Source organism: Schistocerca nitens, chromosome 12 (assembly GCF_023898315.1).
Source record: "Schistocerca nitens isolate TAMUIC-IGC-003100 chromosome 12, iqSchNite1.1, whole genome shotgun sequence".
In the NCBI taxonomy this organism is placed as follows: domain Eukaryota; kingdom Metazoa; phylum Arthropoda; class Insecta; order Orthoptera; family Acrididae; genus Schistocerca; species Schistocerca nitens.
The window spans coordinates 87,886,568-87,902,981 of NC_064625.1; the positions used below are offsets into that span (position 1 = coordinate 87,886,568).

At 42.7% G+C, this 16,414-nt stretch overlaps 1 protein-coding gene across 1 annotated transcript in view; it reads right to left on the bottom strand.

Annotated features, from left to right (window-relative positions):
* Positions 1–16,414, bottom strand: part of LOC126214924 (slit homolog 1 protein-like) — a 136,561-nt gene that overhangs the window by 104,683 nt on the left and 15,464 nt on the right. The window contains exon 3 of the mRNA XM_049941564.1: positions 14,443–14,667. Within this exon, the coding sequence (XP_049797521.1) occupies positions 14,443–14,667 (225 nt within the window). The remainder of the gene's footprint in view (positions 1–14,442; positions 14,668–16,414) is intronic.

A 16,414-nucleotide genomic window follows, 5' to 3' on the forward strand; every position in this document is an offset into this window, starting at 1 on the left:
CAGAATTCAGTGCGACGCATACAACCCGTACCAGTTAATTCTTGGTGGAGACCGATACGATGAGGATGATATTTATGGGGATGCAGAACACGAACAACACTACTCTTTCTCATGCCAGATTCCCTTGCGATTTGACGAGAACTAACACAAGAATCTCGAACCACAGTGGCGAGAGTACTAATTTCTGTTTCCTCGCTAGTAACTTTCCTTTGCCGGATATGTTTCGGATGCGTTAAAAATCCAGTTGTCCTCAATTTACCATACACGTATTTAAATGTTGAACGAGCAGGGGGCGAATTCTTTACAGACGAATGGAAAAACTAGTAGAAGCCGGCCTCGGGGAAGATCAGTTTGGATTCCGTAGAAATACTGGAACACGTGAGGCAATACTGACCTTACGACTTATCTTAGAAGAAAGATTAAGGAAAGGAAAACCTACGTTTCTAGCATTTGTAGACTTAGAGAAAGCTTTTGACAATGTTGACTGGAATACTCTCTTTCAAATTCTAAAGGTGGCAGGGGTAAAATACAGGGAGCGAAAGGCTATTTACAATTTGTACAGAAACCAGATGGCAGTTATAATAGTCGAGGGGCATGAAAGGGAAGCAGTGGTTGGGAAGGGAGTGAGACAGGGTTGTAGCCTCTCCCCGATGTTATTCAATCTGTATATTGAGCAAGCAGTAAAGGAAACAGAAGAAAAATTCGGAGTAGGTATTCAAATCCATGGAGAAGAAATAAAAACTTTGAGGTTCGCCGATGACATTGTAATTCTGTCAGAGACAGCAAAGGACTTGGACGAGCAGTTGAACGGAATGGATGGTGTCTTGAAAGGAGGATATAAGATGAACATCAACAAAAGCAAAACGAGTATAATGGAATGTAGTCGAATTAAATCGGGTGATGTTGAGGGTATTAGATTAGGAAATGAGACACTTAAAGTAGTAAAGGAGTTTTGCTATTTGGGGAGCAAAATAACTGATGATGGTCGAAGTAGAGAGGATATAAAATGTAGACTGGCAATGGCAAGGAAATCGTTTCTGAAGAAGAGAAATTTGTTAACATGGAGTATAGATTTAAGTGTCAGGAAGTCATTTCTGAAAGTATTTGTATGGAGTGTAGCCATGTATGGAAGTGAAACATGGACGGTAAATAGTTTGGACAAGAAGAGAATAGAAGCTTTCGAAATGTGGTGCTACAGAAGAATGCTGAAGATTAGATGGGTAGATCACATAACTAACGAGGAAGTATTGAATAGGATTGGGGAGAAGAGAAGTTTGTGGCACAACTTGACCAGAAGAAGGGATGGGTTGGTAGGACATGTTCTGAGGCATCAAGGGATCACCAATTTAGTATTGGAGGGCATCGTGGAGGGTAAAAATCGTAGGGGGAGGCCAAGAGATGAATACACTAAGCAGATTCAGAAGGATGTAGGTTGCAGTAGGTACTGGGAGATGAAGAAGCTTGCACAGGATAGAGTAGCATGGAGAGCTGCATCAAACCAGTCTCAGGACTGAAGACCACAACAACAACAACAAGTCTCGTTGGCATTCTCCGTAAGTGAGAAGCATATCGACTTGTTCTTCGAAGGAATACATCATTCACTTTCGCCTGATTCGCCGATACTAGTGTTATGATTCCTATTAGTGCCGTATTGCGAAACCGTCGAATGGTGTTTACATGCCAATGGCACGTTAGATGAATACGCGGTATACGGCGCATATTTACACTACTGGCCATTAAAATTGCTACACCAAGAAGAAATGCAGATGACAAACGGGTATTCATTGGACAAATATATTATACTAGAACTGACATGTGATTACATTTTCACGAAGTTTGGGTGCATAGATCCTGGGAAATCAGTACACAGAACAACCACCTCTGGCCGTAATAACGGCCTTGATACGCTTGGGCATTGAGTCACACAAAGCTTGGACGCCGTGTACAGGTAAAGCTGCCAATGCAGCTTCAACACGATACCACAGTTCATAAAGAGTGGTGACTGGCGTATTGTGACGAGCCAGTTGCTCGGCCACCACTGACCAGACATTTTCAGTTGGTGAGAGATCTGGAGAATGTGCTGGTCAGGGCAGCAGTCGACCATTTTCTGTATCCAGAAAGGCCCGTACAAGACCTGCGACATGCGGTCGTGCATTATCCTACTGAAATGTAGGGTTTAGAGGGGATCGAATGAATGGTAGAGCCACGGGTCGTGACACATCTGAAATTTAACGTCCACTGTTCAAAGTGCCGTCAATACGAACAAGAGATGACCGAGACGTGTAACCAGTGGCAAGCCATACCATTATACCGGGTGATACGCCAGTATGGCGATGAATACAAACTTCCAATGTGCGTTCACCGCGATGACGCCAAACACGGTCGCGACCATCATGATGCTGTAAACAGGACCTGGATTCATCCGTAAAAATGACATTTTGCCATTCGTGCACTCAGGTTCGTCGTCGAGTACACCATCGCAGGCGCTCCTTTCTGTGATGCAGCGTCATGGGTAACCGCAGCCATGGTCTCCGAGCTGATAGTCCATGCTGCTGCAAACGTTGTCGAACTGTTCGTACAGATGGTTCTTGTCTTGCAAACGTCCCCATCTGTTGACTCAGGTTCAGAATGGTTCAAATGGCTCTGAGCACTGTGCGACTTAACTTCTGAGCTCATCAGTCGCCTAGAACTTAGAACTAATTAAACCTAACTAACCTAAGGACAGCAGACACAGGCAGGATTAGAACCTGCGACCGTAGCGGTCGCTCGGCTCGACACTGCAGCGCCTAGAACCGCACGGCCACTCCGGCTGGCGTTGACTCAGGGATCGAGACGTGGCTGTACGATCCGTTACAGCCATGCGGATAAGATGCCTGTCATCTCGACTGCTAGTGATACGAGGCCGGCGTTTCGTATTACCCTCCTGAACCCACCGATTCAATATTCTGCTAACAGTCATTGGATCTCGGCCAACGCAAGCAGCAATGTCGCGATACGATAAACCGCAATCGCGATAGATCCCAATCCGATCTTTATCAAAGTCGGAAACGTGATGGTACGCATTTCTCCTCCTTACACGAGGCATCACAACAACGTTTCACCAGGCAACGCCGGTCAACTGCTGTTTGTGTATGAGAAATCGGTTGGAAAGTTTCCTCATGTCAGCAAGTTGTAGGTGTCGCCACCGGCGCCAACCTTGTGTGAATGCTCTGAAAACCTAATCATTTGCATATCACATTTTCATCGTGTCGGTTAAATTTCGCGTCTGTAGCACGTCATCTTCGTGGTGTAGCAATTTTAATGGACAGTAGTGTACTATTTGAACAGAATTGTCAGAGCGTGTTCTTCGATAAGTGCCGAAGTGATAAGGAATACCACTCAATACATGATAAGAAGATTGCAACACTGCACTGATGCCAATGACCATCTCTTCGAACACCTTCTGTAAATGGACGTTCATGCCACCTTCGTGACGTTAGTTGACCTTCAAAGATCTTACACATCACTGGATTCATCACGACAGCCGCTATCAGAAAATAAGTACCAAACTATAGCATCCCATTTAGAAAAACAAAGTTGACCTTCATATGTATGAAGCGATCCCACCAGCAACAAATATCTAACGTCATATTATGGGCCTCGTTTTCCCATGAAACATTTGTCCCACAAACTTTTCAGCTGCTAAGCTACTGTCATACTTTAGGAGTTATTCTAGGTGGCATAATTAGTGACTCACCATATATATATATATATATATATATATATATATATACTCACCTAGAAGTATCTCAAATGGCTCTGAGCACTATGGGACTTAATATCTATGGTCATCAGTCCCCTAGAACTTAGAATTACCGAAACCTAACTAACCTAAGCACATCACATAACACCCAGCCATCACGAGGCAGAGAAAATCCCTGACCCCGCCGGGAATCGAACCCGGGAACCCGTGCGTGGGAAGCGAGAACGCTACCGCACGACCACGAGCTGCGGACAAAAGTGTCTCCTAGTTTACTCTCTACTTAGCCACTTCAACAAAAATAAATTACTCACATGATTCGCCGGTGATGAAGCTAGACGAAGGTGCTGAAACTGTAGCAGGTTACGTGCTGTCTGACTAGTGGCGTTAGGCAGCAGGAAACACCAAAGACGCCTCTCGGTGTGTCAGACAAGCTCTGGTTGTTGTCTCGCCCACGAAACACCTGTCTGCCTCCGAGACTCACGCACAGACACGCAGTGTCTGGCCCGGGGCTGTTTGCGCGTCCACTGATTGCCGGGATGCCCCGTTACAGCCGTCGCCGCAACACACGCCGGTGTTACACAATGGACCGCTGATATGGAAAACGCTGTCCCAGTAGAGCGATGGGCAGCTCGGGAGTTGCGTGCAACGACAAGCACCGTTGCCTTCTGACAGGACTACGCTACAACAGCTCTAACAGGGGAACCTCCCCATCGCACCCCCTTCAGATTTAGTTATAAGTTGGCACAGTGGATAGGCCTTGAAAAACTAAACACAGATCAATCGAGAAAACAGGAAGAAGTTGTGTGGAACTATCAAAAAAATTAGTAAAATATACAAACTGAGTAGTCCATGCGAAGATATGCAACATCAATGACTATAGAACTCAAGGAGCGCCGTGGTCCCGTGGGTCGCGTGGGTAGCTGCGAAATGAGAGGTCCTAGGTTCAGTTCTTCCCTCGACTGAAAATTTTAGTACCTTTATTTTCGAAAAGTTATGATCTGTCCGTTCGTTCATTGACGTCTCTGTTCACTGTAATAAGTTTAGAGTCTGTGTTTTGCGACCGTACCGCAAAACCGTGCGATTAGTAGACGAAAGGACGTGCCTCTCCAATGGGAACCGGAAACATTTGATCGCAAGGTTATAGGTCAACCGATTCCTCCACAGGAAAACACGTCTGATATATTCTATACGACAATGGTGACGGCATGTGTGTCACATGACAGGAATATGTTGTCTACCCACCTAACTTGTACACTTGGCGAATGGGTAAAAAGATTCTTCTACCTTGCCCGATTTAGATTTTCTTGTGCATGTGATAATCACTCCCAAAAATTGATGAAAATATAAGCGTTTGTTACATAAACTGAAAATAAAAAGTTAAACTTTTCACCCGATGGTAGGTTTGAACCAAAGACCTCTCGTTCCGCAGCTACTCACGCTAACCACGGGACCACGGCGCTCCTAAGCTCAAGTGAGCCTTGATGTTGCGTATCATACGTATGGACTACTCAGTTTGTATATTTTGCTTATTTTTTCATAGTTCCACACAACTTCTTCCTGTTTTCTCGATTGATCTGTGTTCAGTTTTTCAAGGCCTATCCACTGTGCCAACTTATAACTAAATCTGAGAGGGGTGCGATGGGGGGGTTCCCTTGTAAGTAACACCGAGCCTTCTAACATATGTGAGGGGAAAAGCTGCTGAATTTTATCCATAGTGTATGCTGTCACACTCCGTGACTGCTCCTTTATAGGGTGTAGAAAAATATACGCTACCAGTCACAATAAAAGGTTATTTAACTGTCACACGACCTGTTTCGGGCTTGCGCCCGTCCTCAGGTGTTTATACATTCATGTACATGTTTATACTGTTGGAGATCAGTATATAAATACAGAAAAATTATTTGCTGCTGACTACACAAATACAAGTGGGACAATTGTAGGTGATAAGGCAGCATTTGACGAAAATATATCTGTACTTAGATAAAGATGAAGCATCATTATTATAGTTACGCTGTGGTGACAGTTTCGCCACTTAGTTACACACTTATTGTCATTTTCACATCCACATTTCAGTTTTATCGAGTGTAGCTTCATATTTCACTATTACGATGTGCACGCGTGAAATGCACCATGTTTACATACAAACATGTCGGCTGTGGTCAAAGAACTTAGATGTAGCAGATGTAAAGATGTTTTACCTATAAATGGTATGCGGTCGAATGTGTTTTTTTTTTTTTTTTTTGCGGTAGTGTTCTCTCTTCCCACGCCCGGGTTCCTGGGTTCGATTCCCGGCGGAGTCAGGGATTTTCTCTGCCTCGTGATGACTGGGTGTTGTGTGGTGTCCTTAGGTTAGTTAGGTTTAAGTAGTTCTAAGTTCTAGGGGACTGATGACCATAGATGTTAAGTCCCATAGTACTCAGAGCCATTTGAACCATTTTTTGTGTTTTTCACAAAAAGGAGAAAGCACATACGCCAGCATACCATTTACAGGTAAAATTTCATACGAAATTGCCAACCTCTTTCAGAAAACTGGTATTCAAATTTATTTCAGCAGTAACAACAAACTACAACAGCACATCATCTGCAACAGTAAGACAAACAGCCAATGCTATCAAAAATCAGGTTTTTACAAACTTTTATGTGGCAATTGCTCACAGTTCTATTTAGGCCAAACCGGAAGGAGTTTCGTTATAAGATACCGTGAGCATGTGGATGCCTTCTGGCTAAATAATTTTGATAAATCCACATTTGCAGTGCACCTAAAAGACCATGGCCACTCACCCACAGCCATTACAGAAAAGCTGCAAAAACTACACACTGATGAAAGGAAAGAAAATTAATCTGCTTGAAGAGCTAGAAATTTATATCCACAACTCTAACTCACCAGATCTTATTCTCAACGAACAATTGGAGCGCGCAAACAAATCCTATCTTCACATATTTCATGAAATATTCATAAACAAAAACTAATTATCCTCTGATATAATAACAAAGCAATATTCTATGGAAATTCGATGTAGCAGTCATACAATAGTCCATGTGTCACTATCGTAATTTGTAATAGTCATACTGTAAACACAAGCTGTATCTGTCACTGTATAATGTGTAATAGCTTTCAAAATTTCATGTGTATAACATTACTGTACCTCCTAGATCTAAGTTCTCTGACAACAGTGGGCTCAAAACAGTTCTAGCTGTCATATTTTAGTTTGTAATAGCTTTGAGTAATTTCATATATATAACATCACTGTACTTCCTAGATCTAATTTCTCCGAAAAAAATGCTAATCAAAAAATTTTATAAAGTGTATCAAAAAACTTTGCAGTCTATAATAGCTTTTTAAGTTTTTATGTATGCAACACCCTTGCACTTGAGTGCCATAACCTATAAGTTTCTCTATGAACAACATCTTTACATCTGCTACATCTACGTTCTTTGACCACAGCCCACATGTTTGTAAGTAAACATAGTGTATTTCACGAGTGCACATCGTAGTAGTGAAATATGAATCTACACTTGGTAAAAAGTGGCAAAACTGTCTCCACAACGTAACTGTAATAATGGTGCTTCATCTTTATGTAAGTACAGATACATTTTCGTCAAATGCTGCCCTACTACTTACAATTGTCCCACTTGTATCTGTGTAATCACCAGCAATATTTTTTTTTAATTATACAGTGATCTCCAGCGGTATAAACACGTACATGAATGTACAATCACCTGAGGATGGGCGCAAGCCCGAAACCGGTCGTGTGACAAATAAATAACCTTTTATTGTGACTGGTAGCGGATATTTTTCTACACCCTATTGAGGGGAAAAGCATTTCTGCACCTCAGGTCCATTGTGTGCTATCCGACTCGAAGTCCATATAAAAGTTTATTTTACTGATCTTGTAAAAAATATCATCGCTGGTTTTTTGATGAAAGGCAAATTAGGTATACATGGCTCACATCCTCTATAAGAGCACGTAGTACATCAAGGAAGTTTAAAAAAAGATTATAACATTTTCCTACAGGGGGTAGCGTTTGTCAAAGGTAGCAGAAAAGTTGCTGTAATATGTACAGGAAACAATACCTGTTGTGGTACGGATCAATCTGTCTTCTCCTTCCCATCTGCCTGTTACGTGGAAGTAGCCGCTACAGACAATGCTGCGAGCAGTTACCACTCATATTGACACATCCTTCAGCCTTTCTTCGCAGTGAACCATGCACATACATACACGTACCTTCATTCGGAATGCGTCAAGTACACAAAAACATAAAAAAAACGAAGGAATTGTGCGAATAGGACAGAAATCGGTCGATGAGATGTACTTGTACAGACAAAAAAATGATTAAGATTTTAGAAAAATTTGATGATTTATTCAAGAGAATGAGTTTCACAGATTGAGCAAGTCAGTAACGCATTGGTACATCTCTGGCCCATAAGCAAGCAGTTGTTCGGTCGGCCTGACGTTGATGTATAGAGACGTTGGATGCCCTCCTGAGGGGTACAGAACCCATTCTGTCCTAATGCACCATTATATCTAGATATACATCTACATTTATACTCGCAAGCCACCCAACGGTGTGTGGCGGAGGGCACTTTACGTGCCACTGTCATTACCTCCCTTTCCTGTTCCAGTCGCGTATGGTTCGCGGGAAGAACGACTGCCGGAAAGCCTCCGTGCGCGCTCGAATCTCTCTAATTTTATATTCTCCTCGGGAGGTATAAGTAGGGTGAAGCAATATATTCGATACCTCAACCAAAAACGCACCCTCTCGAAACCTGGACAGCAAGCCACACCGCGATGCAAAGCGCCTCCCTTGCAGAGTCTGCCACATGAGTTCGCTAAACATCGCCGTAACGCTATCAAGCTTACCTAACAACCGCTCTTCTTTGGATCTTCTCTATCTCCTCTCTCAACCCGACCTGGTACGGATCCCACACTGATGAGCAATACTCAAGTATAGTTCGAACGAGTGTTTTGTAAGCTACCTCCTTTGTTGATGGACTACATTTTCTAAGGACTCTCCCAATGAATCTCAACCTGGCACCCGCCTTACCAACAATTAATTTTATATGATCATTCCACTTCAAATCGTTCCGCACGCATACTCACAGATATTTCACAGAAGTAACTGCTACCAGTGTTTGTTCCGCTATCATATAATCATACAATAAAGGATCCTTCTTTCTATGTTTTTGCAACACATTACAGTTGTCTATCTAAGGGTCAGTTGCCACTCCCTGCACCAAGTGCCTATCCGCTGCAGATCTTCCTGCATTTCGGTGCAATTTTATAATGCTGCAACTTCTCTGTATACTACAGCATCATCCGCGAAAAGCCGCATGGAACTTCGGACACTATTTACTAGGTCATTTATATATATTGTGAAAAGCAATGGTCCCGTAACACTCCCCTGTGGCACGCTAGAGGTTATTTTAACGTCTGTAGACGTCTATCCATTGAGTACAACACACTGTGTTCTGTTTGCTAAAAACTCTTCAATCCAGCCACACAGCTGTATTCTGATATTCCGTAGGCTCTTGCTTTGTTTATCAGGCGACAGTGCAGAACTGTATCGAACGCCTTCCGGAAGTCAAGGAAAATGGTATCTACCTGGGAGCCTGTATCTAATATTTTCTGGGTCTCATGAACAAATAAAGCGAGTTGGGTCTCACACGATCGCTGTTTCCGGAATCCATGTTGATTCCTACAGAGTAGAGATAATAAAAACCCGGTGCTCGTTGGAGCGCCCTGTCCGTAATGCCCCAAATATTCTCAATTTAGGAGATATCTGCCAACCTTGTTGCCCAAAGTTGTGTTGACAATCTGGAAGGCAAGCAGTGGAAAGTCTCGTCATCAGCGGGTGGGCATTATCTTGCTGAAATGTGAGTCCCGGATGGCAACAGAACGGGACGTAGAGCGTCGTTTGGATGTCTTTATGCTGTTGGGATGAGAAGCCAAGTAACCCAGGATTAAAGGAAATGGTATCCCAGACCATCACTCCTCGTATCCCACCGCTGTCCGGGTCGTCATCACACATGTCTTTGCAGGTCATCGGGGTACATTTCAAAGCGGAGCTCAGCAGAGAAAACAATTCTACTCCTGTCAGTGAGATTCCATGTCGAAGAAGTGTCTGGAGACGTCATCAGTGAAATGTTAATCATTTGTTTGTCTCTTTACATATACATTTTTGTATATTGGTCACACGCTATTCTGATAACGTCTGCACATTGTGGATGGGTTGGACATTCAGCTGTGACTTTCAACCTCCCCCTGGCTAGCTGCGCTGAACGTGGAGGGCATTCCGCTGGCTATCCTAGACCAGTTTACCATCCATGAAACGTTGCGGTGAGCTACTGTCGCACGATCGGTGGAAAACAGCATGATATTCTGTCGTGCATAACATAAGGTAGAGCTGTTGTGTCTCTGCGAGGGTAGCATTCTTCAACAACGCTGGTAATTCACCGCGCAGGAATCGGTGATAGACAGGACATATTGATCTGGTAGATAAAGTGCATGGGCCTGTGAGTCTGTTATCACCTTTTTCTTGTACAGTATCTTTGCTATCGTGTAATCACTGATAATACATGGAAGTGTGCTGTGTGAAATTTCTATACATACTTCTGTTTCATATTTATATTTTATATACTGTTTTCCAGAACACAGAACAGCCGTATATCGTTGGCTACTAAAGAGCTTTATAACACTTGTACGTGGAGGCAAAGAGCATTTCCAGTCCTCAGTTCAGCTTTGTGCAGTCTCGTGAAAAGTCGCTAAGGAACTGTGTTATATTGACCATTTGAATTGAGAGAATGCACAGTGGAAAATACGAGGGCAGTTCAATAAGTAATGCAACACATTTTTTTTCTCGGCCAATTTTGGTTGAAAAAACCGGAAATTTCTTGTCGAATATTTTCAAACATTCCCGCTTTGTCTCGTATAGTTTCATTGACTTCCGACAGGTGGCAGCGCTGTACGGAGCTGTTAAAATGGCGTCTGTAACGGATGTGCGTTGCAAACAACGGGCAGTGATCGAGTTTCTTTTGGCGGAAAACCAGGGCATCTCAGATATTCATAGGCGCTTGCAGAATGTCTACAGTGATCTGGCAGTTGACAAAAGCACGGTGAGTCGTTGGGCAAAGCGTGTGTCATCATCGCCGCAAGGTCAAGCAAGACTGTCTGATCTCCCGCGTGCGGGCCGGCCGTGCACAGCTGTGACTCCTGCAATGGCGGACCGTGCGAACACACTCGTTCGAGATGATCGACGGATCACCATCAAACAACTCAGTGCTCAACTTGACATCTCTGTTGGTAGTGCTGTCACAATTGTTCACCAGTTGGGATATTCAAAGGTTTGTTCCCGCTGGGTCCCTCGTTGTCTAACCGAACACCATAAAGAGCAAAGGAGAACCATCTGTGCGGAATTGCTTGCTTGTCATGTGGCTGAGGGTGACAATTTCTTGTCAAAGATTGTTACAGGCGATGAAACATGGGTTCATCACTTCGAACCTGAAACAAAACGGCAATCAATGGAGTGGCGCCACACCCACTCCCCTACCAAGAAAAAGTTTAAAGCCATACCCTCAGCCGGTAAAGTCATGGTTACAGTCTTCCGGGACGCTGAAGGGGTTATTCTGTCCGATGTCCTTCCCCATGGTCAAACGATCAACTCTCAAGTGTCTTGTGCTACTCTTCAGAAATTGAAGAAACGACTTCAGCGTGTTCGTAGGCACAAAAATCAGAACGAACTTCTCCTTCTTCATGACAACGCAAGACCTCACACAAGTCTTCGCACCCGAGAAGAGCTCACAAAACTTCAGTGGACTGTTCTTCCTCATGCACCCCACAGCCCCGATCTCGCACCGTCGGATTTCCATATGTTTGGCCCAATGAAGGACGCAATCCGTGGGAGTCACTACGCGGATGATGAAGAAGTTATTGATGCAGTACGACGTTGGCTCCGACATCGACCAATGGAATGGTACCGTGCAGGCATACAGGCCCTCATTTCAAGGTGGCGTAAGGCCGTAGCATTGAATGGAGATTACGTTGAAAAATAGTGTTGTGTAGCTAAAAGATTGGGGAATAACCTGGTGTATTTCAATGCTGAATAAAACAACCCCTGTTTCAGAAAGAAAATGTGTTGCATTACTTATTGAACTGCCCTCGTAATACGGAGTCTTCCACACGACGGTACAGGGAGGAAGTTTCGTAATACGTTTGTGACACATTTTCTAAGCAGAATCACCTTTCCAGTCATTGATTACACAGAGCGGATAGGAATTGACGGTATATATATATAGGGGAGACAGGAAATGTGAATCACAGTCTACCAAACTGAAATTTATTAACAGCAAGCACAACTCACATCGCGTATCAAGAGAAAAATCATATCTATGTGCTTCATTAAAGTAAACTTTTCTTAACCAGGCAGTTATATATGACATCAGCACGGGATATTTGTGTGAGATGGGTACTTCAGGAAGTTCTGAGTCTCACAACAGAAGATTATCGTTGCGACCGAAAACTAAGGGAGCGGATTACACAGTACTTACGTACCAGCATGCAAAGGGACAAAAATCTAAATCCACTACCATTAATTTCGATAAATCACAACCCATTGAAATCTGTACCAGTCTGCGCGTATTCATTCCCTTAGGGGAACTGTATAGGATACCATTACGTGGAACTATAGAGTGTGCATTGCAGTTTCTGAACCAGCCCATCAAAGAAGAAATGTAATAAAATTGGCAAAGACTGACACATGCAAATCTTGATACATTTATAAGTATTCGTTCGGTTTAGTGAGACGAGAAATTATCGATTTGCCAATCTTCTAGCGGACAACAGGATCCACTCCAGGCTCATGTAATGCTTGGTACTACAAAGACGTGCCAGTCCAACCTGAATTATCAAACATGAAACATAAATACATAAAATGGCCGGAAAGGAAGACAGAATTTAACCACAATTTACTGAAAACGATCAATAGATAGAATGATCTGTGGGATTTATATCGTGGTAACATGGTTCAAGAAGGTCTACAGTCACAGGGTCATAACACAAAAGATACATTATAATATTGACTTCACATGGCCCAAGAGAGTTTCAATGTTCGCAAGTACAGAAGCAAAATACTCAAACGAGTTGACGATAGTGCTGAAAACAGTGATTCAGCTACAAGCCTAAGTTAGGAATTCCCAAATTCAGCAATAATATCTCGACTGTTAGTTTAAGTAAACGTAATGATTACTTACATTTGTAATAAAACCTTAACAAAATCCGTCTACATATGAAGTGAGAGGTCAGTGCACCCTGAAAGCCTGTACTATGCTTCGAAGCGTGAGTTCGTGAAAGACCCTGAAACATTCACCTGTAAGTGAAAATTGTGCCATAAGTGAACATACGAAATATAGTTAGCTGTGTTTTCATAGTGAGAATGAACTTTATCGTAGTGGAACGAAGTAATTAAAAGGGCGTCTACCATAACCTAAACCAGGTAAAACTGAAACCATAATACTTACAACAGATCTAACGTAACCACTCGCCACTGTCTCAGTGATTTACACCTTACATCCCGTAGCCACACGTTACACGATCTTGTTGCTTATTTATCTGCATTATGGTACTGTACGTTATTTTTATGAGAGTGAGCTTCTAATATTTGTAACAGTCCGTAACCATTTTCCACACAAAAATGAGAACATGGATTTTCTTGAATTACAGCGGCAACTACTAAGAATCGAAACAAATGTTTAAGACAAATTGTACATAGTTTTTTTATGTAGAATCTGATTCTTTAATAAAAAATGGGGGTTCCCATTTGAAATTTTAAAGTTGCCTCCCGCCCCACCTCCAGGGGCTGAGGTGGCGGGCTAAATTTAGCACCAGCAGATGTCCCCCTCGAAAATAATCAACTTTGGATTCTACACATTTTTTCGTGTGAAGCTTATTTTTCGAGTTATTCGGGTTTGTCAATTTAAAATCTGCACGCTGTATTTGGAGAAATATATGAAAAAGATTAATTGTATGCACAAAAGCAAGGCAGATAAACATTCTTTAAAAACAACACTCATTGTGAAAATAAATACATAATCTGACAATGGTAACAACCATGTTTTATTGCAATAACATATTTTCCAATTTCTTGGTGCATGAATTTATAGTGAGTCCAAGATGTTGGGAAAGGGTATAATCTCCTTCCGTTTTCTCACAAAGACACCAACACTCCGCCAGAACATGGTAGACGATTATATATCCTCCAAACATCGTGAACTCACTGCATATGAACGTGATAAGACAACTCAGATAATTTTATTGTACGGACATGTCACAAAATCCTTCATTTACTTACCTAATTTATAGCTGCAGGCAACAGAACATTTGTAAAAATATTTCCTGATATCATGGACGTACTGAATGATGTACTGCTTAGCTACATGAGCAAAACCGACTGTGTAGCATTCCCTCGCGTCCAAATTCATTATGTCTTCTCATGAGGATACATCGAGGTAAATGCCCACCATTCAACATATGTTAGAAGCTGTGCATGACTCCAGATACACAGGAGATTGTAATCACTGGAACTTCTTGCTTGTGTAGTTGGTGTGTCTCCTGCTACTGTTGACTATTCAGGGCGACAGCCAGTTTTTGTAGTGATGACTGGAGACAGTGGCTTCCTCCTGGGATATACCTACCTCTAGACCCTACTGGCCACTGTCCTTGAGACAGTGAGTTGCCGTCACCTGACGGATATCTCTGCCAGCCTGTGGCCCAGGCCCCGAGCACTGCGGCACGACATCACCGATGTCGATGTCGTGTGATGTCAGCCAGGCAGACATCGCAGCAACGTCGCAGCTGCTGCAGTCCCAAGGGTTATGTCCCAGCCACATCTGTTTCAGCGATGGTGTCCCAGTAAACAGCTCGAATGGCAAGCTGTGGACAAAACGCAAAATCTGTAATTGCTGGTAACATCAAAAGGTTGCAGCTCACCCTGTGGTTTCAGATGAACAAGAACTGAAACAGACTTATGTTCAAGTCTTCCTTGAAAGGGAAATGTATGGTATTAACGCATTCATAACCGGTTGTATTAGAGTTGCCTACGAGGTAGCAGGAATGCTCCTTTTGAACTGCTGATGGGGATTAAGTTTCCTGCTATGACCTGCGCAGGACACTACTCGCTAAGCGTTTCTCAATTACGAAGGCTCTCTACAGTAACCAAACTACAGATTTCGCTCAATAATACACTCTTGTGTTGATCACTGCGTTCCTTTTATTGTTGCTCCTGAGTAAGCATTTTGCTTTAACAACATCTACAGATCGAATCTACTGTGCAGAGAACTAGCATTTAAAGGATGGAACAAACATTTGTATAAACAATGTTTAGAACAGATGGGCTGATGTGTAAGTTGATACGTAACATCAGAGCAGAGTTAAAACTGTTCACTGGACTTCAAAAGACAGATTGGTTGTCGCCGTGTGACACATTACAAAATAAACGTGTTGGCCACCAGATGATTGTAGTGAACAGAGTCTAGCAAATATGATTTCCTACATCAATTTTTTAATGTGAAACGATTATTCTTCTCCTTGAATATTCTAATTACACCATGAACATATAACACTTTAAAATCGTTTTACAGTAGACGTTATTTTGCGTTGCAAGATGTGCGACTTGAATCAAATGACACCACATTTACAATATTAATCCTTACGTTAACAAGAACGTAATTTGTTTAAGTAATCGTTATAGTTAAAGATACAATATACTGTTACCCTTATCGGAATTAAGTGCTATGGCAATGTTGTCTGTCAACTTTTTGTTTATTTTCGCGAGAGTATTGTATTCCATTTTTGAATGTTGGTGTATGAGTGAGTTTTTGTTTCTTCTTCTATAGCGTTAGTGACGTTAACTGTGAATTACGAGGGTGAGTCAAATGAAAACCTTAAATTTGTAATAACAAATCGAATTTTCGCGCCGTTATCCTGTAAGTTGGTAAGCGTGCTACAAAAAGCGTGCAGAATGGCCTGTAGATGGCAACATAGTGCAGATGCACACATACCGTCGCAGTATCAGTATAAAGATGGCCGCCCCACTTGCGACTTGCACCAGGGAAGAACAGCGTTCTGTTATTCGGTTTTTACGTAGTCAAGGTGTCAAACCTAATGAACTTCATCGACGAATGAAGGTTCAGTACGGTGATGCATGTTTGTCACAGCAGCAAGTCTACGAATGGAGTAGGAAGTTCGCAAATGGTGTGACTTCAGTGGAAGATGCTCCTCGTCCAGGTCAGGCGCAACGAGTTGTGACTCCACAGAACATTGCAGCAGTTGAAGCCATAGTGAAGGGAAACCGTAGAGTGACACTGAATGACATTGCAGCATGTTTACAGATTAGTCATGGGACAGCACACCACATCGTGCATAATATGCTGCAGTTTCACAAAGTGTCTGCAAGATGGGTGCCACGGCAGCTGACTCCTGAAATGAGAGAAGGACGTGGTGATGCTTGTGAAGAACTTCTTCGGCGCTTTGAACGAGAAGGTGACGGCTTCCTTGCAAGAATCGTTACTGGGAAAGAAACTTGGGTTTAGTTCCACCAACGAAGAGAGCGAGCAAGGATTGGTGCCATTCCTCATCACCAAAACCAAAGAAATTTCGAACAGAACCATCAGCAGGGAAG